General features: G+C 42.5%; 2 protein-coding genes across 5 annotated transcripts in view; one reads left to right on the top strand and one right to left on the bottom strand.

The window, feature by feature from the left end:
• Positions 1–11,305, bottom strand: part of LOC119720211 — a 52,340-nt gene extending 41,035 nt beyond the window's left edge. The window contains exons 1-9 of one of the 4 annotated variants that reach the window (XM_038189802.1): positions 10,895–11,305; positions 9,303–9,947; positions 8,467–8,897; positions 7,572–7,842; positions 7,154–7,276; positions 5,130–5,270; positions 4,266–4,439; positions 2,803–2,973; positions 433–546 (exon numbers count right to left, since the gene is read on the bottom strand). In XM_038189802.1, coding sequence (XP_038045730.1) covers positions 433–546; positions 2,803–2,973; positions 4,266–4,439; positions 5,130–5,270; positions 7,154–7,276; positions 7,572–7,842; positions 8,467–8,897; positions 9,303–9,947; positions 10,895–10,973 — 2,149 coding nt within the window. In that variant the 5' untranslated portion in view covers positions 10,974–11,305. Of the gene's footprint in view, positions 1–432; positions 547–2,802; positions 2,974–4,265; positions 4,440–5,129; positions 5,271–7,153; positions 7,277–7,571; positions 8,898–9,302; positions 9,948–10,894 lie in introns of all 4 variants that reach the window. The other 3 variants (XM_038189801.1, XM_038189800.1, XM_038189803.1) reach the window with 3 other exon arrangements.
• Positions 11,306–14,190: 2,885 nt separating this feature from the next.
• LOC119720491 lies at positions 14,191–19,417 on the top strand. The gene is made up of 6 exons (XM_038190175.1): positions 14,191–14,468; positions 14,940–16,201; positions 16,600–16,723; positions 17,249–17,368; positions 17,592–17,710; positions 18,456–19,417. Exons 1-6 carry the CDS (start codon positions 14,405–14,407, stop codon positions 18,501–18,503), a joined length of 1,737 nt encoding a protein of 578 aa, XP_038046103.1. The 5' UTR covers positions 14,191–14,404; the 3' UTR covers positions 18,504–19,417.
• Positions 19,418–21,156: the final 1,739 nt, after the last annotated feature.

The raw sequence follows: 21,156 nt of genomic DNA, 5'->3' as shown, positions 1-21,156 counted from the left end.
GGAGGGGTGGTTTGGAAGAGAGAAGTACATTTTCCACCAATTTTGTATTGAAATAAAAGTTCAAATATATCAAATGACAAGGATCTATATGTCAGTTATATGAAAAAATATTGAGTGGCTTTAAATTGTGAAATGGGAGGAACATTATCGCTCGGTAAAATCTGGACTTTTCCAGTTCACTCGGCTTCGCCTCGTGAAATAAAAAACTCCAGATCTTACCTTGCTATAATATTCCTCCCATTCACTCTGAGCAACTCAATATTTGTAAACTATACAACTGTCACAAAAACATCATTGGCAAGGCAAATATATTTTTTACCAAAAAAAGAAATGTATAAGTGCGCAAAACATTAAAATGAACAATATTTACTTGTGATAAACACATTGCATAATTGCATTATATTATAGTCATCAAGAATATGTTTTTTTTACCCATTGAACAATTGGCGCCAGTCCAGGCTGATGTACACATGCACTGGTAGGCATTCATCAGGTTGAGACAACCACCACCATTTAAACAGGGAACAGTAGCACACTCGTTTATATCTGTTAAGGAGAGAACAAAAAAAACACCAAACTTGTTGAAACATCATTATCAGTATTTAGAGCACACCGAGTCAAATGTGGAGATGGATTCAGCGGATACAAAATTTGGGAGAATTCTGGAGATAACGGGGAAGGATAGTCGAACACATTGCCAACGACGCCTGACGGTCACGTGAAGATGCTATCCCATTGGTTAGTGAAAACGTCATATACGTGCGCGCACCACTGATTACTAGCACCCATTGGATAAACGCTCGAGTTGCCGTAACTTCCGGTTCCATTCTCGCTATTCGTCATATCTCCGAAATGGGAGGGGCTATATAATATCAAATGAATGCTTATGTTGTGGGCTTTCCAACCATGTATATAACTCCTTTTTTGTGGAGAGGGTCACATTTATTCCCTGATGGAATCCACACAAAACAAGTCAGGTGTGTTTACAAACACAAATGCCCCGCAACCGTGACTGTTCCCATGACATAACACCACTCTTTTAACATCAACTTACATGTACCTTGGTCACATGGAATGTTCATTGACAGCATTAGAGTCTTCTGTAGGTTTTATATGAATTAATCCCTAATCCCTATGATCTCAGAATAAATACAAGATTTCGATGGTTTTAGCCACTGTGACCTTGACCCTTGACCTTTTGGCCCCAAATGCAAAAGGCTTCTTAGGATTACCAAGGACAATCCACAAACCAAATTTGAAGTTCATATGTAAAGTATTTCTCAAGTTATCGCGCTGACAAAATTTCTATTGTTTCAGCCACTGTGACCTTGACCCTTGACCTTTCGGCCCCAAATGCAATAGGCCTCTTAGGATTACCAAGAACAATACACAAACCAAATTTGAAATTCATATGTAAAGTATTTCTCAAGTTATCGCGCTGACAAAATTTCTTTTGTTTGAGCCACTGTGACCTTGACCCTTGACCTTTCGGCCCCAAATGCAAAAGGCTTCTCAGGATTGCCAAGGACAATCCACAAACCAAATTTGAAGTTCATATGTAAAGTATTTCTCAAGTTATCGCGCTGACAAAATTTCTATTGTTTCAGCCACTGTGACCTTGACCCTTGACCTTTCGGCCCCAAATGCAATAGGCCTCTTAGGATTACCAAGAACAATACACAGACCAAATTTGAAGTTCATATGTTAAGTATTTCTCAAGTTATCGTGCTGACAAGATTTGTCCGGACACACACACCCACACACCCACCCACCCACACACACACCCACCCACCCACCCACGGAAGGACAAGGCGGAAACAGTATGCCCCTTCGGCTTCGCCGCGGGGCATAAAAACATAAATTGCCTTAGTGGTTTGGGGTGGTACAGGGAGTAACTGGCGGGGTGCTTTTGGGTGGTATATAGACTTTATTGTAAAACCTCACCTGCAGAATCTGTGCCTCGATTGGCCGAGAGCGAGTCACATGGCACTTTCTATTTTTGCTTTTTTCTGTGCACGTCCAAGAGTACTATACCCGTAGCAACTACAGTCCAATACCATTAGCAACCAGTGGCGTCGCCAAGGGGGGGCCAGGGGGGGCACGTGCCCCCCCTGGAAAACCTAGTGCCCCCCCGAGTGCCCCCCCCCCCCATCAAATGCTGGTGCCCCCCCCCCTATCCTCTGCAAAATTCTGCGCGTTGTTAAAATCATTACCTCAAAAATAGCAATTTCTGGAGATATCTTCAGATCGAATTTAGCATCAAATGTGGCACCATTTTGCATCTAGCCCATCCTCCGTATGCGAAAATTTTCCAAAGGGGAGGGGGGCACCCCCTCCCCTTAGACCCCTCCCCCAGGACGGCGATCCGTATCCACCTAAGTGCCCCCCCCCCCCCATCAAATGCTGGTGCCCCCCCTGTGCCCCCCCAGACTGAAAAGTCTGGTGACGCCACTGTTAGCAACCAAAGTACTTTACCCATGGCGCGGTATTTGTGTGCAAATGCATGCTAGTGTGCGCGTTGAGCGTTGTGCGTGGTGCGTGGTGCGTATTTGTTTTCCAAGAGAGTGCGCCACAGAATTAGGTTCCAACATTTCGTGAAGTGGTAGTTTGGAAGAGAGAAATACATTTCCCACCAATTTTGTATTGAAATTGAAGTTTATTTTATCTGTGTTTGGATTTAAATAATTAAGAATATTAAAACCAAGCCGAATCTGTGGGAGAGGTGTTATAAAACAAATATTGACTGCATTATCTCGTCCATGGATCACCTTGAAGCAGTCAATATTTTGTATATCATCATACCTTGACAGGTTGGGACTCTCCCCTCCAAGGTGCCGTTGTTACAGACAATGGTAACGTCAGGAATCGGTGTGTAACCTGGGTCACAGGTGAAACCAATCAAGTCCCCATGCACGACGGGCGAGGAGGCGTTGGAGGAACCCTGGGCTGGTGTCCTGGGGGTAGGGCAGTTCTCTGAAGACAAGACACAAATAACAAAGGCGTACATAATGATCTCCTACACCGGTGCAGTGTCAAAGTTGCGCGCCGTGAAAAAAGTGACTCTTTGAAGACATGAAATGTACACGAGCCAAACTCCCGAAATCCATCAAACACTCCAAAGTCAGAGAGTGAACTCTCTTGGAATCACGAAGAATTGAAGATATCTGACGGCCATAATTTGCTGCAAATTGCAGAACTGGTTTTCTGCACTGTTCACATGAAGAATTCCTGAGGCTGCCTGAGGCTGGTTAATGATTCTTCATATAAATGTGAAGTGAATTTGACACTACAAAAACAAAGTGGCAAAGTTTACCGTAGTTGAAATGTCTTGAACTTTTCTTACTTCAAAGTGCCAATACTTAGTTTGCGATATGACAAGTTCATGGTCGAGTCTGCTTTCAAGTTGAGTATAAACTACCCTTTAAAAAAGTGACCCTCTAGCTAAAGCCTTGTTTCCATATCGACACAAGAAACACAGATAGGGATGCAAACAAGACCCAAACTGCAATGCAGAAATGTGGAAACAGTTCATCAGGAAACGTCGCCGACAACTCAGACAGACGCAAACTATCTCGCACCCGGTTCAACTTTGCCGACGGTTCCACGCACTCTCTGCGCAGTCTACAAAAGCTTAACGTCTGTATGGAAACTAGGCTTCAGAACCATCCAAGATGGCAGCGAGAGATTGGGGAAGGGGCAAGGGGCGAGAGGGGGTGGGGAAACAGGACAGGGGGACAGGACAATTAACAACTGTTGACTGCTTTGTGAGATATGAAGTTTTGAGCACCCGGGGGGGGGGGGGGGGGGGCATAGCACCCGAGGCGAAGCCGAGAGTGCTATGAGCCCCGAGGGTGTTCAAAACATCATATATCCCACATCACAGCAGTCAACAATTGTTTTATTATACCTCCGTCTTGGATCTTTTGGATTTTGATGTAAAAATCATGAGTAAACAGCAGTAAACACAACAATCATGACAATCGAACGTCAACTATAATACATGCATGTTGCGTGCTCTAAACAGCAGATCGTCTGCTAATTCCCTGCTCCCACTCATGTACTTGTGTGAAAACATGGTGAAAGTAGCATGGGTACCAACGATACAAGCATTTCACACCATACGTACCTTACATACAGATCTCGAGTCATAGCACACTCCCTGTGGGATATCAATTACGTGATATCAGGGAGGGTGCCATGACTTTTTATAAACCTAACACGTGATCGTTCTAGATCAATGAAAATACAGAGGTATAACGACATACCATAGCACAAAGGAACATCCATATCAAATGTCATGTTTCCACAAACAGCTGAAGCATTCCCCTTCAAGGTGTAGCCATCCAGGCAGGAATACGTCACACTCTCGCCCTCAAAGTACTCAGCATACCAGGGAACGATCTGTCCATTTGTGGGCTCTCCAGGGTTCGGACAGAACACTATGTTAACAGAAGAAAAATACGACAAATTTAGTTCTGCTGCAAACAAAACACATTTCCCCTCCAAAGCACTAAGATATATACCGCTCATTATTTAAACCCTCCCGTTGTTTGAACAGTCACAGACAGTCAAAATTTCAATCTTTGCCTGCCATGCCTTTTACACAAGCTAGTCACCAACAGTCAGATCATATTTCAAGCAAGCACTGTGACTTGTCGAATTCAGTCAGCAGACAAAAGCAGGCAACTGATGGGCACAGCTGGCTTATCAATCACCAACAATCAAAGCATATAGCTGCATCAAGTTGCATTAACAGTCACAGCAAGTCAATCCTACTTTATGTGGATGGCCGGGAGCTCTTAATCGTTACTTGATTCATTTTGGCTGAAAGGACAACTTGGCACAGAATGTGTGTTTGCGAAGGAGGTTTAAAAGAGTATAAAAAAGAGTAATAAACCTTTAATACATGTATACATTATCAAATACAGATGAAATGTACCCCATTCATTTTTTTTGGGGGGGGGGTTCCTGAAGGTTTTTGTAACATTAAACCAATGTAACTGATGGAATCTCCAATTTATTCTAGTTTTTATACCACACAATAAAAAAAATGAAAAAAAGTGAAATATTCAGCCATCTTTAAATGCAAATACAAAAAAGCAAAATGTCAAGAATTAGGAAATAAATACCACAATGTTCGTCGTTCTCATCCTCGTTGTTCAAACAGTCGTAAGTAGTTCCGTCGCAAAGATAGCTGTTTGGGATGTACTTGCCATCAGAGCAACGGTAGTGGTCTGGTTTAGAGCAATGGCTTTCCACTCCAAGCGTATCTGTTGATCAAAAAATACAACTGCAGTGAAAAACATTCTTTAGTTTTTTTCACTTTGGGGGGTATTTTTTCCCCAACAAAAAAGCATAGTGTGAATCTTGGATACCTTGGCTACTCAAAAATACAAAATAATCGACGTCGGTTTTGACATAATTTTTCTGGTATATCGATCGATTACTCAAAACAAGGTTTTGGGGGACATTCCTCATTTTGCCTCAGTATGTCACATATTTTTACTCCTGCCAATTTCACAGTGATTGCTTCCTGATGTCAAACTCACATTGCATTTGCATCGCATTCGCATAATTAGGCCCAGTTAATATAGGGTGCGAATGCGAATGTGAAATTTCGAGTTCAAATGCATGTATGTTCAACTTGCCATGATGTCACAAATTCGCGTTCGCCTTCGCGCTAGGTATGAACCGGGCTTGAAGTATGGGTAATCCTTACTTTTAGGACACCTCTATTTTTTACGAGTTTTATTCAAAACTGACTTTTGCAGATGTCTGTCCAGTACCAAAGTGACTTTTGGAGGCTAAAGCAGTCTTTAGAAGTCAAGAAGGTGTCATTGCCAATTGTTCAGATGTGCCAATAAGTATCAGAATGTCAATTTTGAGTGTCATTTAGTCAACTGTTTTGGTGAGTCTTTCGAGTTCAAATGCATGTATGTTCAACTTTTACGAAGTTGAGGTGCAAAAACTTGCCATGACGTCACAAATTCGCGTTCGCTTTCGCGCTAGGCATGAACTGGGCTTGAAGTATGAAACCAGCCTTTAGCTATGAGCATGTAAATACAAAAACAAATCCCATGCCCTTTACAAAAGAAAACACTGACTGAATGATAATTGGGTGCTACTACAGCAGGTTTGCGCATTCAGTTTTTTTAAATATTAAAACTTAGTGTCCTCTACGACTAGTCCGACTGCCTCTGCCATCTCCTCTTTCACGACCCATGCCTAGACTAGTCGACTATCCGGTTCGTTAGTAAAAACGTCATTCACGCGCGTCCTAGGTCCTAGCACCCATTGGCTACAAATGCTCGAGCTGCGTTATCTAATTCCAGTTCCAATCTTGCAGAAAGTGCTGGAGGTGACGTCACACTAACGAACCGGATGTTCTTATTCCTCCATGCTTGAAAGTCGTACTTGTCAGAACATTATTAATGTGATCTACAAGTCTTGGCCATTACTACACAGGTGTCACCTTACTTTAAAAAAATAAGCCACAATTTCCCGGTGAATTATCTCTCTGATTCTGGGCCCTTAATCAGAGAAAGTTGCAGTTTGATAAAAAAAAAAAAAAGAACAATTATTGGCTATTTTGGAAACCCTTTCCAGACAAACTTGATTTAATGATTAAGCACATGTACACAAGAAAAGTTTGTTAAAAAAAATTAACAAAACCAACCAAAAAGCGGGACTTCAATTGCTGGTTGTTGTTATTACATATTGAGCCACGAGCGAACATTATGAAGCGTCACGGCTTGGCTGGCTCCCGAATCCTCAGTGTACGGTAACATTGGGGAGGCGGGAACTGGATTAAGCCGTAATACAGACTGCAACCGCGCTATTGTGCGCCGGGTTGAGAAATGTACTCAATGTGTACTCCCAAGTACTGGGGTCGAGTACCGAGTACCAAACCGTCGAGTCGTGCAAAATTCGAGTACGAAGATTCGAGTACGGGCCAAGTCCATATTTTTTTCGAGTACTGATAGACGAGTACGGGCCAAGTACCAGTGTTGGAGTACTCGTACTCGAGTACAACTCGAGTAAACACAAGTACTTGACCCATACTCGTCTCATGTATCAGTACTCGAAAAAAAAGTTTGGACTTGCATGGCCCGTACTTGAATTAACGAACCCTTTTTTAACACAAATCACTCACCACAACAAAGGGTCTCATCTTCATCGTAATCATCAGCGCAGTCACCAGGGCTACGATCGCAAAAAAACGTTCGGGGTTTGCACTCTCCATCAGAGCATTGCAGTTGAAAACTGCTACATGATTCTATTAAACAAAATGATAATTCAGTCATTCCTTCAAATTCTTCACACACAAAAGGGTCCGTAATTTAAAAGAGGAAGTTTTAATATGTTGATATATTTTGAGGAAATTACTAGAGTTTATTCAATGCTAAAGTTTGCAGTCAAGGACAGGTTTTTACACGAAATCCTGATTGTAAAGAAACTTGATATGTATTCAATTGAGGTACATTTCTTTTCTAAGAACTGGTTATGAGTTAACACTGAAAAGTTCCAAAACAAGACAAATTAAAAACTTGATAAAAAAATACCATTCATACCAGTGCCCTCAGTTGTAAGCAAGCTGCCTGCAGTTGTTGGACGAAATTTTATAACCTCGGTTGTTCCGGTTGGAAAACTATCTGCAGTAGTTGCTACAAATTCAACTTCCTCAGTTGTCTGTACAAATTCAACTTCCTCAGTAGTTCCGGTTGGAAAAATATCTGCAGTAGTTTGTACAAATTCAATTGCCTCGGTTGTCTGTACAAATTCAAGTCCCTCAGTAGTTCCAGTTGGAAAACTATCTGCAGTAGTTTGTACAAACTCAACTTCCTCAGTAGTTCCGGTTGGAAAACTATCTGCAGTAGTTGCTACAAATTCAATTTCCTCAGTTGTCTGTACAAGTTCAACTTTCTCAGTAGTTCCGGTTGGAAAAATATCTGCAGTAGTTTGTACAAACTCAACTTCCTCAGTTGTCTGTACAAATTCAACTTCCTCAGTAGTTCCGGTTGGAAAACTATCTGCAGTAGTTTGAACAAACTCAACTTCCTCAGTTGTCTGTACAAATTCAACTTCCTCAGTAGTTCCGGTTGGAAAACTATCTGCAGTAGTTGCTACAAATTCAACTTCCTCAGTTGTCTGTACAAATTCAACTTCCTCAGTAGTTCCGGTTGGAAATACATCTGCAGTAGTTGCTACAAATCCAACTTCCTCAGTTGTCTGTACAAATTCAACTTCCTCAGTCGTTCCGGTTGGAAAAATATCTGCAGTAGTTTGTACAAATTCAATTTCCTCAGTTGTCTGTACAAATTCAACTTCCTCAGTAGTTCCGGTTGGAAAACTATCTGCAGTAGTTGCTACAAACTCAACTTCCTCAGTTGTCTGTACAAATTCAACTTCCTCAGTAGTTCCGGTTGGAAAACTATCTGCAGTAGTTTGAACAAACTCAACTAGTTCCTCAGTTGTCTGTACAAATTCAACTTCCTCAGTAGTGCCGGTTGGAAAAATATCTGCAGTAGTTTGTACAAATTCAATTGCCTCGGTTGTCTGTACAAATTCAAGTCCCTCAGTAGTTCCAGTTGGAAAACTATCTGCAGTAGTTTGTACAAACTCAACTTCCTCAGTAGTTCCGGTTGGAAAACTATCTGCAGTAGTTGCTACAAATTCAATTTCCTCAGTTGTCTGTACAAGTTTAACTTTCTCAGTAGTTCCGGTTGGAAATATATCTGCAGTAGTTTGTACAAACTCAACTTCCTCAGTTGTCTGTACAAATTCAACTTCCTCAGTAGTTCCGGTTGGAAAACTATCTGCAGTAGTTTGAACAAACTCAACTTCCTCAGTTGTCTGTACAAATTCAACTTCCTCAGTAGTTCCGGTTGGAAAACTATCTGCAGTAGTTGCTACTAATTCAACTTCCTCAGTTGTCTGTACAAATTCAACTTCCTCAGTAGTTCCGGTTGGAAATACATCTGCAGTAGTTGCTACAAATCCAACTTCCTCAGTTGTCTGTACAAATTCAACTTCCTCAGTCGTTCCGGTTGGAAAAATATCTGCAGTAGTTTGTACAAATTCAATTTCCTCAGTTGTCTGTACAAATTCAACTTCCTCAGTAGTTCCGGTTGGAAAAATATCTGCAGTAGTTTGTACAAATTCAATTTCCTCAGTTGTCTGTACAAATTCAACTTCCTCAGTAGTTCCGGTTGGAAAACTATCTGCAGTGGTTGCTACAAACTCAACTTCCTCAGTTGTCTGTACAAATTCAACTTCCTCAGTAGTTCCGGTTGGAAAACTATCTGCAGTAGTTTGAACAAACTCAACTAGTTCCTCAGTTGTCTGTACAAATTCAACTTCCTCAGTAGTTCCGGTTGGAAAACTATCTGCAGTAGTTGCTACAAACTCAACTTCCTCAGTTGTCTGTACAAATTCAACTTCCTCAGTAGTTCCGGTTGGAAAGCTATCTGCAGTAGTTTGTACAAATTCAATTTCCTCAGTTGTCTGTACAAATTCCACTTTCTCAGTAGTGCCGGTTGGAAAACTATCTGCAGTAGTTTGTACAAGCTCAACTTCCTCAGTTGTCTGTACAAATTCAACTTCCTCAGTAGTTCCGGTTGGAAAACTATCTGCAGTAGTTGCTACAAACTCAACTTCCTCAGTTGTCTGTACAAATTCAACTTCCTCAGTAGTTCCGGTTGGAAAAATATCTGCAGTAGTTTGTACAAATTCAATTTCCTCAGTTGTCTGTACAAATTCCACTTTCTCAGTAGTTCCGGTTGGAAAACTATCTGCAGTAGTTGCTACAAATTCAATTTCCTCAGTTGTCTGTACAAATTCAACTTCCTCAGTAGTTGCTACAAATTCCACTTTTTCAGTGGTTCCCGTTCGAAAACTATCTGCAGTTGTCGGTACAAATTCAGTTGCCTGCGTAGTTTGACCGTAGTCTGCAAACAAATGAATCGATTCGTTTATTCAGTTTTCCAAACTCTCACCACAAAAAGAAAAAAACAGCAGAACAATTCTAAAGTTAGACACACAGTTTTCAAACTTTGTTCTATAATCCAACAAACTCGAAAGCTTTAAATATGAAGCTTTGTTATCTGCTAATCCTGAGGCCAATTGGGCCTTCGGCTCGACTCACCAGGGAGAGGGGGTGTGGAAAGGAGGGGGGGGGGTCCGTGGAGGATCCCAAACAAAACCAAGAATTTAATCATATTCACATAATGTAATGAAAATTAAACGACCCAATGATTTAACAATTTAAAATGGTAATAATATATTTTTTTTTAAAGTGTTCGAATAAATACCACAATGCTCGTCGTTCTCGTCCTCATTGTTCAAACAGTCGTAAGTAGTTGGATTTTGAGAGGTATTATTGGAAATCAACAAAATGCATGAAAAAAAGCAAATATTCCTATATGCCTTAACGAAGGGTGGATCCAAGGGGAAGATTAACAGTGGCGACCCCCCCCCCCGAATTGGTTATAACATGGGGGTCAATCCCCAAATTTTAAAGTCATCACTCAATAATTATTACAACTTGACTCCTTGCTTATGGACTTCCAACGTTTCAACCCCCCCCCCCCGGCCCCCCTTCCCGGGAAAATCTTCGGCTTTACATCCCGGTCACCCTCTTTGAAAACTCCTGTATCTGCTACTGAACTCGGCATAGTTTCTTCCGAGAATATTGGATGGAGCAAGTCGAATTTAATCAGATAAATGTGCTCCATTTTCTCCAATGCCCCTTCTCCAACAAGTTGTCGCGAATAACATGAATAAGTAGGCCTCAAGTCTACAATTATACCTCTGCTCTCTCTTTCGCTGAAAGATATTAAAGATAACATCCATAACCCCTAACACCTTAACATGACTTCATCAGTTCTTGGCTTACCGGTTTGTGCCGATATTCTCGTAACAGTCAAGACAAGGACGAGACATACTGCAGATAGTTTCCATCGCCGGAGATCCATATTTAGATCTTTCGTTCTCAAACTTTTGTTTAACTAATACGTCTATAGGATGAATAAAACCATCTGAGTTTGGTTTGGTTTCACGTACTTTTTAAAGATATTATGTCAGATCTATCGTAATTTTGACGTGCGGCTCGTTTTATCTCCCGTTGCACAACTGTCGACGAGAGAACCTTGCATTTGGGAAGTATACAAAAGGGCTTTTTTGCCTCCCCCACACCCGCAGTCCAATTCATCACGGCCAGGTGAGCAACAAAAGCATGCCCGATCAAAGCGTGAGGAGGGCGTCGGTTCATTCATGGTGTTCCTTCCTCAATGGTTCAATCGAGAAACAGATTGTAACTTCGATTATCGTCCAAATGAATAATTGCCGTGTTATGTAACGGACGAGACGGCTTAGTCGAGTCGTGTTGGTTACTTTTAGATGTTGCGCTATCACTGATTTTCAACAAAAAGAAGATCATGTGCATGTTATATATGTGCAATTTGATTGGTGTGTGAGATGTCATCGCAATATGATGATGTAATGAAGTTCTCTCTGTCAATTTCGTTTTGCTGTTTTGCTGATTTGACGATGGCAGCAAATTTGTGTAATGCATTATGTTTACGATTACATCTTTGTATAGGCTGTGTTTTGGTATCGTGCACTGCTAGTGTCCTTGCAGTGGGTGTGCCCCCACAAGATTATTGTGCCCCCATACAGTGCACACAATGCTCGGTACAAACGACCTGTGAGATCGCTCGGCTCCCATTGTTACAATGTCTTGAACACTGAATCAGACAGCAGTTTCATGGAAGGCCATCAACCACCACTGTTCCCGCATTGTGAACATATCTTGGACGTGGGCGATTTGGACAATGCCCGCCCCCATCCGAGCTGATTGGGTATCAAACCCTTCCCGTAGTAGGCGTATGAGAGCAGTTTGGGAAGGAAATCATGGAGCTTGCTGGCACTACATGCTCTAACATTTTTGTAAAGATATGACCATGTTATAATACAAAATTTTTAATGTATGTGCGATCGTGTAGTTGAGGACCCAATTCCCTATAAGAACAAAATCCACTTTTAATTTATGTGCGACATTAACAATATGCAGGTGGTATGTCGTATTCATCAAGTGAAATAATAATTCTTCGATTTTTAATGAGGAAAATTTGGGGGTAAAAATGACTTGACACTGACAAAACGCACCACAAAAATAAAGAAGGCATTCACCGCGATGGACCATGAACACGCGAATTAAGCCAGGTGCCAGGGAAGAGCCACACAAACTGTCTGAAAAAAGACAACCATCACAAGTTCGACTTCTCAGTGCTTTCTTAAAATGCAATACATGTTATTCCCTCCAAACCCTGTATGGTTTAATTTGGTATGACGTTCAAATTGAGAGCTATAGGGTAAATGAAGGGGGTAATTAATCGGGATTGTCATTTCAAGAGCATTTTGCACGAGTACAACCAGATAGAACCAGATTGTTCTTGTGCAAAATGCTCTTGAAATGACAATCCCGATTAATACCCCCGCACAGGTCGGAGTGATTAACACTAGTAGTGAACTAAATTTTAAAGTGGGCCCTGTTAACTTAGCCTTTAGTCAAGGCGCGAAAAAAGACCAGTCGAGTGGCGAAGCCGCGGCTTCTATCGTGCTAGTCTTTTTACGCGCCAGCATCCGGGGTGCGTCACGTGTCCGGATAGGCGCTTGGGACTTGACAAAATTAGGCTACCATGTTGACTATAGGCTGTGGAGATCTAGGTGCTCAATTCCCTCTTTTTGAAAGTTTTGACATCGGGAGCAGAGCGAATGTTGGGCGGTGCTAGGTTCCATTCCCTTATAGTTCAGTGGGCAAAGTGAATACAGTTAAATTTGGTGAGACAATGATATGAGAACCAAAATTCTGTCTTGTTGCACGATTGTTGTTACCGAAGTTGACGGCATGTTTGATTGTGGACTTCCTTGTAGATGTTGTCAGTCGTAGCCTGACTCGTCGTCGGATTTTGCGGAGTTCGAGGGTGTCCCATTTGAGAGAGGATGCAGCATGCTGTTAACGCTGGATCTCCGCTTAACATAATGCAGGACGAAGAGTGGCCATCTGCTTTTCTGCTATCAGAAAAGCAGAAAGGCAGATTTTACGTTTTTGTACAACGATTTCTTCGACTTTTCTACTTTTCTGCTACCTGAAAAGCAGATTGAACATTTTGTAAATATACAAAAGTGGCTTATTATAAGCTTTTCTGCTATCAGAAAAGCAGATTGAACGTTTTGTGACAATTATGGATGTCGCAAAGTGGCCGTCTGCTTTTCTGCTCTCAGAAAAGCAGAAAAGCAAATTTTGCTTTCTTGTACAGTGAATTTTTGGACTTTTCTACTTTTCTGCTACCTGAAAGCAGCTTGAACGTTTAGTAAAAATGCTTTTTTCTACTTTTCTGCTTTTCTGCTACCAGAAAAGCAGATTTTACTTTTCCTTCTTTTCCTGGCGGACGAAAGTGGCCATGCATCTGCTTTTCTGCTATAAGGGTGCAGACCAGCAAATCGGTCCGAAATTGCCTACGCCGGCCAAATCACGACTTGCATGCCCTCAAAATCTTCAGTATTTGAGCATGCTGTGGGCCATGAACTTGAGGGTTTGTAAAAAATATGGGTGGAAGCCGTGCACGAGACTAGGAGCTTGCAGTTCTGTGTAATTCTGATGTAATTTGGACCCTAAAAGCGCTCTATTTTGCAATGGAGTGTAGGCATCGTTTTTCAAAACGGCGATGGGCTTCAGGACTATTTTCAGGGGTGATCATCTTCAGATGGAAATTTCTCCTAAAAGTCATCAATTGACCCCCCAAAAATTGAAAATAAAATAAAAGATGATGAAATAAGCTTTAATTTGATGTGTGTCTCGAACACCTTGGAGAGTTGTGAGTATTTTTCCCGAATTTTTGAAGTGGGAGCATTTACCATTGTGGTCTATGGAAGTTTATTTACTGGTCTGCTACCAGAAAAGCAGATTGACAAAAGCAAACTGTGGCAGCGCCACCAACCGGTGAAATTATACTTCGACGAAATCCATGCAGCGCACAAGGACAATCCTCAAGCTTCGGCTTCGCTCCGATTGGCTGCAAGGGCCAAAGCTAAAAACCACAGCCGAAAAGAACCCGAGGTTTAAAAATTGATAAACATGTAGCTGGTGCCCAGCAGATTTAATACATGAATTACGTTGGACGTGCTGGTTACCAATGCATCTTGCAAAGTAGCGCGGACATGGATGGATGGGTTGCATTTTATAATTTATCAACCAACAAGCAAGAATTTAACGATTTTAGGTCACACTGTTCGAAGAATAGAATTATATTTTGTCAAATAAGTCATCTGCTTTTTTGCACTAGAATAAAATAGTTTTCCAGGTATTGTGCAGCCGAGGGCTGCCGTTGGGAACCAAAGATAGATGCAATCAACATTCTTGTCCCAGATGTCGCAACAAGAACAACAACAACTGTCAAAACTGGCAGGTAGGTTAGGCCTTCCTTTCTGTTCATATTGGTGATCATGGATGCTATAGCATGTTATTAAGAACGTGGTGTGTTGATCGGGCATTATCCTGCACATTTGACTGTTCTTGTAGGCCTAAATCCATTCCTGTAAGTGCAAGATTGGCCAATCGCGCAAACCTCCAGCTCGCATGCCCGAAAAAATACTCGTGCAAAATTTGCACAAATCACCAATATCAATCGTATACAATGCCGGACATATTGATACTGAAAAGCTGCGTTAATATTTGTCATCGACCGGACATGCTGGAATGGAGTACAATACAGTACTACTGCTAGCTTTGTCAACTAATCAATTTTTAGTTGTGTACGTTTTCTTGCAACTCTGAGCTGAATCTCCAAAAGGTTAGCTTGTAAATACAAGATATTGAGTGTTTATGATTGACTATAGTCTTGATATTATTCAAAGCATGTTGTTTGATTCCTATGTAGAATGGTGGCAGTCTTACAGTCAAGCCATCGCTGCCTACACCAACCAAACCCCACAGCCTGGTCCCCAGTCTGGCACCCAGGCTCCCAATGTCAATGTGGCATCATCTCCAAACAGCAACTCAGCAGCAGCAGCAGCAGTTGCCGCTGCCCAGTACTATGGCACGGGTGGAGGAGGGGCATCTTCATCCATGCTTGGCACCTCAGGGAACAGCCCGTCCACAGCCCCGGCTTCGTCGAACCTGCAGTACGCCGAGTTCTATGCACAGATGGAGAAGTACTACTCTGCATGTGCCAGCTACACGCAGGGCCAGGCTGCTGCGTCCTACAACAGTGGAAACTACAGCCAGCAGTCTAGCGGCAGCGGAGGAAGCACCCACTATTCCTCGGGCCCACTGAGCCAGCAGCAGAACACTGGATACAGTGCCAGCACTTGGCGTGGGCGAAGTGGTGAACGTGGCCGAGGCTGGGGGCGTGGCCAGAGGGGCAGCTTCGGCAGGGGTTGGAGACATTACAGCGACCACTGGCCGCCAAGCAATCAGAATCCCGCCCCAGCCCAGGGCCAGGACACGTTGAAAGCAAATCCAGAAGACGTCTTTGACTGGTGGGTGGGGCCGGCTGCAAGCAGTGAGCCAGCCATCGGCCCCGTTGGGGGGCACTTCAGCAGCCGGGATGAACGTGTCGGACACCCACGACAGCATGATGTCCACAGGGATGACCACCGGCCGCACGATGTACGCAAAGATGACCACCACAGTGACCGGTACCGGAATGTGAGGGACGGGGACCGAGCACGGTGGAGTCCACACGGCGGAAAGTCCCCAAGAGCGCGATGGGATGACGACCGAACCATACGAGGTGGTTCAAACACAAACAAGACTCGGTCGTCACTCCCCGAGCATCCCAGTCACACTCCACCCAAACGCATCCCAGAGTCCATCAACTTTCGGAGTATGAACGCGCACATGCCAACCAACGTGGAGAGCCTCGTGCAACAGCAGATCCAGCAGATGATGTCGCCCCTCCTGGCCAAAACTGCCCCAACGCTCCCTCCGAGACAGTTCACCGTTCCGCCCACAATCAGGGACAAGCAGACAGAGCCGCCACAAAGTGAACCTTCGCACGCAGGCAGCGGGAAAGACCATTTGGACTCGAGGGCAGTCAAAGGGGATCAGAAGAGGGACAGTACTGAGGCTGGCTTGAAGGCTACCACTGAGAGGTCATCCAGGTCTCGTTCTAGGTCACCAGTCAGGTCAAAGGTTGAGGTGAGGAGCAAAACTAACTGCAATGCAGGCATAATGTTATTTATGTATTAATTGTCAAAGGATGAATTCCTATCAAGGTTGTTTTTGGTATTGTAGAGACAGGTTTGTGACAAAGGAATGTCGGGAAATATTACACAAATTTTTTTATTTAATGTCATGAAATGTGCAAATCAACTTACAATACATAATAAAACAGAACTCTTTCATATCATACAAATTCTAACGTGCAGAAAGTCGAAGGCAAAATCTCTATAATTATATTTTCAAAGGAATCAAGCCCCCTCCCCCTCTGTAAAGGAATGTAAGATGTGCTCAGTGATGTACCTTTCAAAATCCTTCAAAAGCCTGCAATATTATATGCATTTTGAAAAGATGAGCAATTTTTTTTGTGTTATCAGGACGAAGAGGAAGAGGAGGCAAGTGGGGAAGGGGAGAAGAAGATTAAGAAGCAGGAGCAGCAAGAAGCCAATAGCGAACAGAAAGAACCTGCAGAGTTAGAAGACACCATGGATACTGCCCTTGGTAGGAGAATCAGGGATGTAGTTGAGTCTAGTGCTGGGCAGGTAACCCGAGTACTTCAGAACTAGCCCAAATTTCATATGACAAATTTTGTATGACACTGGTACCCATTTGTACTTCTGGATGGAGAGAAGCAAGTTTGTTTGAAGTGGCTTGCCCAGGGACACAACATATGGCCAGCAGTAGGATTTGAACCCCTGACTCTCTGATCATGAGTCACGAACCCCAACCACTAGGCCACACTCCCCTTAGAGAGACAATTTAGGGTAAAGTGGCTTGCCCAAGGACACAATGTATGGCCAGCAGTAGGAGTTGAACCCCTGACCCTCTAATTGTGGGTCAGACACGCTAACCGCAAGGCCACACTATCCTGCAGGGCCACATGGAACATGTCCCTCACAATAGAGTTATTGTGATTGGTCATCAAGCCCCATCTGCTGTTAAGTAACGCACCGAGTCCATATTGTAGGGATGTTGGATATCATTGATGGTATTCTTTGACTTAATTTCAAAGTATTTTGTCCCCAGCCAAACTGAACAGGCCACTGATTCTGACAGAAGATGTTCCCTGCCAGTCTCCTGATAGTAGCAACAAGGAACATCCTGCAGATACTGGGCTTGAAGGCTATGATTCCTCAAAAAAATATGGTGAGTCTAAGGTTTTGTTACTCAATTGAAAGTAATTGAATAATAGTATAAGTGACTGGGAATGACACATGTTCAGCGTTTCAAACATTTGCCAGCATTTTTGAAATTTCGAGAGAGAAAAAAAGGACTAGTCTATTTTATCTCGTCAACAATTTCAAACTTGCTAGTCTACCACCATTTGAGCTATAATGTGCTGAGCTATCTCCCTTTGCAATTGCATCAGGTGAGGAATACATCCGTGAGGTGACTGCCTTCCAGTGTTTCTTGTGTGGCCGTCGTTTCTGGCAGCAGGACGAGGTGGAGCATCATTGCCGGAGCCAGGGCCACTTCACCAACTATCAGGTAAAAGAACCATTCTGTCTTCAATATGCAAGTGATTACAGTTCAACACTGTTTTTTTACCCTTCACTGATGTCATTTCCAAAGCACTGTATGCTCAGTGCTTCCCGAAAGCTTATGAGAATAAAATCATAAGCTTACTTGGGTCGTTCAAGCCCACAACCTGCTAATAGTACAAACATCGCTCAGCCACCCAGCTTGCTGGGGTTGACTGGCCTGTTTTTAATCTTATATAGCAGCGGTTACCGCAATCAATCATTTTGTATGATGAAATTTTGCAATCAAAACCACATCGTGCCCTCCTATTATGACCACTATATCTCAAAAGGCTAATAGCAATTGCTTGCAGCATTGGTTTGTTTATTATTATTTTTTATTATTATTATTTATTTCTGGTAATGAAACAAGGATTCCTCAAAAGTGCCCTAGGCACTGTAGCTCGCAAGCCTGAAGAAACCTGTAGAGAGAAGACAATGAGAAGAAATTACAGTTTTAGAGGTGGGAGGAAAACCCCAGAAGAATTTTCTGGGGAAAAGCCAAGGAATCAGGTAGGTACTGAAAACCCAATCCACATATTGGCCCAGGGCAGGAATCGAACCCGGGTCACAGCGGTGGAAGGCAAGGAAAGTACCGCTACACCAACCTGACTGAGGCTGACTCCCCCACAACATGTTGATGCCTGACTGGACTGAAACCACTGAGGTATCTAAAAAGTAATCAACCATTTTTTTCTTCTTCAAATAAACAGAAGTGCAGACTGAACCTGGACGATGACGACGATGATGACGACAACTGAGGAGGTGCAAGTAGAATTCCACGTCAGGGAGTTCTTAACCCTGGGAGTTCTTGCTGGCAGAATACCATCAGAAGTCCGTCTTCGGGGACAGCTGGGAATTCCAATGCCTGTCAGAGACCAGCGGAAGACTTGAATAAGTCTGACTTATGGCACTGTGGTTCAAAATTGAGGTTGGGTATTAAACCTCATTGTGTGATGTAACAATTGCACATTATTACGACACTTATAGAGTGTACATGGAAGGTTTGTCTTTCCCATCAACATATAAAATTTGGTTTTAGGAGCTTAAAGCCTATCTAGTCTTTTCTGTCTGCCCGACTCCGGTGCTTAATAGGTCTCTCTCAGATGACGTCACTTCCTACAGATTGCATCGGCATTTTGTGCATCAAATTTTCGTGACGTGCATCGGCTGCGCCGTATTAAATGCTAAGAAATTTTGAGCAGTATGCGCGCACACGTACCTGATGATGTTGAACACTATGAAGATGGCTATCTATGAGAGGGGCTGTACATGTATGTGAAACAGCCAGAACTGTAAATATTTCTGAACCCATTTCTTTCAGTGGTTGTATTTTTCACAGTTCATGATAATGTGTATTGCCATGAATATTCAAGAGCCAAAAACATGAATACATCACTGGGCAAATGTATTGCTAGAAGTCTTTGTTTTTTCTTCCCGAGTTTAATTCTAAATCTTTGTTATTGAGCTGACAGTAAGGTGAATTTTTGGTTCATAGCTTTTACAGAAAATGTCAAAACTAATGGCCCCAAGTGTCAAGAAATAGACTTTTATCATGCTGCCACCATTTATTTCAGTCACGTTCCCTGTATCCAATAACAGTACTGAACAAGGGCGGATCCAGGGGGGGCCAAAGGGGGCCATGGCCCCCCCCCCCCCAAAAACGAAACCAATTTTTTTTTTTTATGTGACATCGCAATAAAGGCAGGCAATGAGTACACCACCATCTTTTCCTCAAAAAAAAACATTGGTTAAAGTGGTCAGAAATTGCCTCAGATCGCACCACAAAGCATCTAGAATCCAAAAAAATTTCGGGGCCCTTAAGCGGGCCCCGAACCCCACGCCGTAATTTTTTTGACCCACTTTTTTGGGGGACCAAATTTTTTTTGGCCCCCCCGAAAATTGTGTTCTGGATCCGCCCTTGGTACTGAATGTTTTTTTTTTGTGCAAAAGGAACCAGACGATTTTTCCTTCCAGCCTCGCTTTGGTTACGTTGATTTGAATGGGAAAAAAATCAAAATGGCCGCAACTTGATGATGGTCTATGGAGTACCAAAGTGAATAGGTCACGCGCGCAAAATGTGTGTGAAAGACATTAGCGCCTGATTCAGCCCGTTAACCAACACGTGCGTATACTCCATTTGTTTGCACTACACTTTCTGGTTCTAAATGACGTCACACTTTGGTAGTCCATAGCATCAACACATCTAAAAGTGGAAATAAAGAAATAAAACATAACCAAAATAGATCGGGGCGGAGTGATGTCATCCCATGAAAACATCTATTCATTTGCACACCAGTTTTCATCGGTTGCTGTGTTTATACCATTCAGTACTGTCTGCACCCATTTATATCTTCTTAAGTGTTTAATGACTTTTGTGAGGTTTTTGTCATGGCTGTTTGATGTTCAAATTCTTTGTCAAGAATTCTGCAACTGGTTGGTACTTTTGAAGAACCAGTGGCTTCCTGTGCCAAAAAAAACGTGCAATAATCTACTTTGCAGTTGATGGCAACATTGTAGTTTTTTTGTGGTGCTGTTTGCAAGGCTGTTTGACTGTTACTTGTTGTATGCCCTTCTTAAAGTTCAATTTTTTGTTAAGCATAAAGTTCTAACACACTTTTGTTATTCACTGGTGCTATACTGCCCTCTATGGACCAGCCAGAGCAACATTTACAATATTCTGTTCAGAAATATTGAAGCCAGTGAACTGCCCGATTGATTCAAAAATTTTGTTTGATTTTGGAAAATTTCATTTCCAGATGACATCACATATTTACCTGCTGTTTTTAATTAGAAAATGGTTAGTCAAAATTTCAAGTTGATTTGAATTTTCATATTTTTGCCAAATTGAAATGGTAAACTGATAGGCGTTCACTTGGGTTTTAAAATGTATAATTAGAAACTCTATTGCTATCATATGGTATGTGTACTGGTATTAATGTATAAACATGTGGTATGAAATGAAAATAAAATGTTGATTGTTGAATGGAAAGCGGTCATGTCAACCTCCTTTCCTTGGGTATGATCTTGGTTCCCATCTTAATCTCTGGAATTGTGCAATTTAAATGTCCCACTATTTGGGCCCTTCAAATTAGGACTGCAGTCGATGCGTGTTACGCGCCAAGCAGACGCTGAAATTTTGTGTGTGTGTAGAATGTACGTACCTCTGTCGTCCCTTTACAACCCAAGATCGTTTTGGGGGCAACAAAAGAGGCATCCAAAATCCATATCGTACAGGCAACACGTAGTTTTGAATAAAACAGTGTGTACGTGACGTGACATGTAGGAAATGCGTTGGCGCATATAGGGGGTGCAGTCTTCGAAATACGTGCGCAGTACGCTCTTAATAGCCAGTCAGCATCATTTACGTATTCTTCACGGCCAGGGGTTAGTGAAGGAACGTGCACATGGAGT

The sequence above is a fragment of the Patiria miniata genome, unplaced genomic scaffold, assembly GCF_015706575.1.
Source record: "Patiria miniata isolate m_02_andy unplaced genomic scaffold, ASM1570657v1 HiC_scaffold_9, whole genome shotgun sequence".
Taxonomy (NCBI): Eukaryota; Metazoa; Echinodermata; class Asteroidea; order Valvatida; family Asterinidae; genus Patiria; species Patiria miniata.
This window is presented reverse-complemented; position numbering and strand designations above follow the sequence as displayed.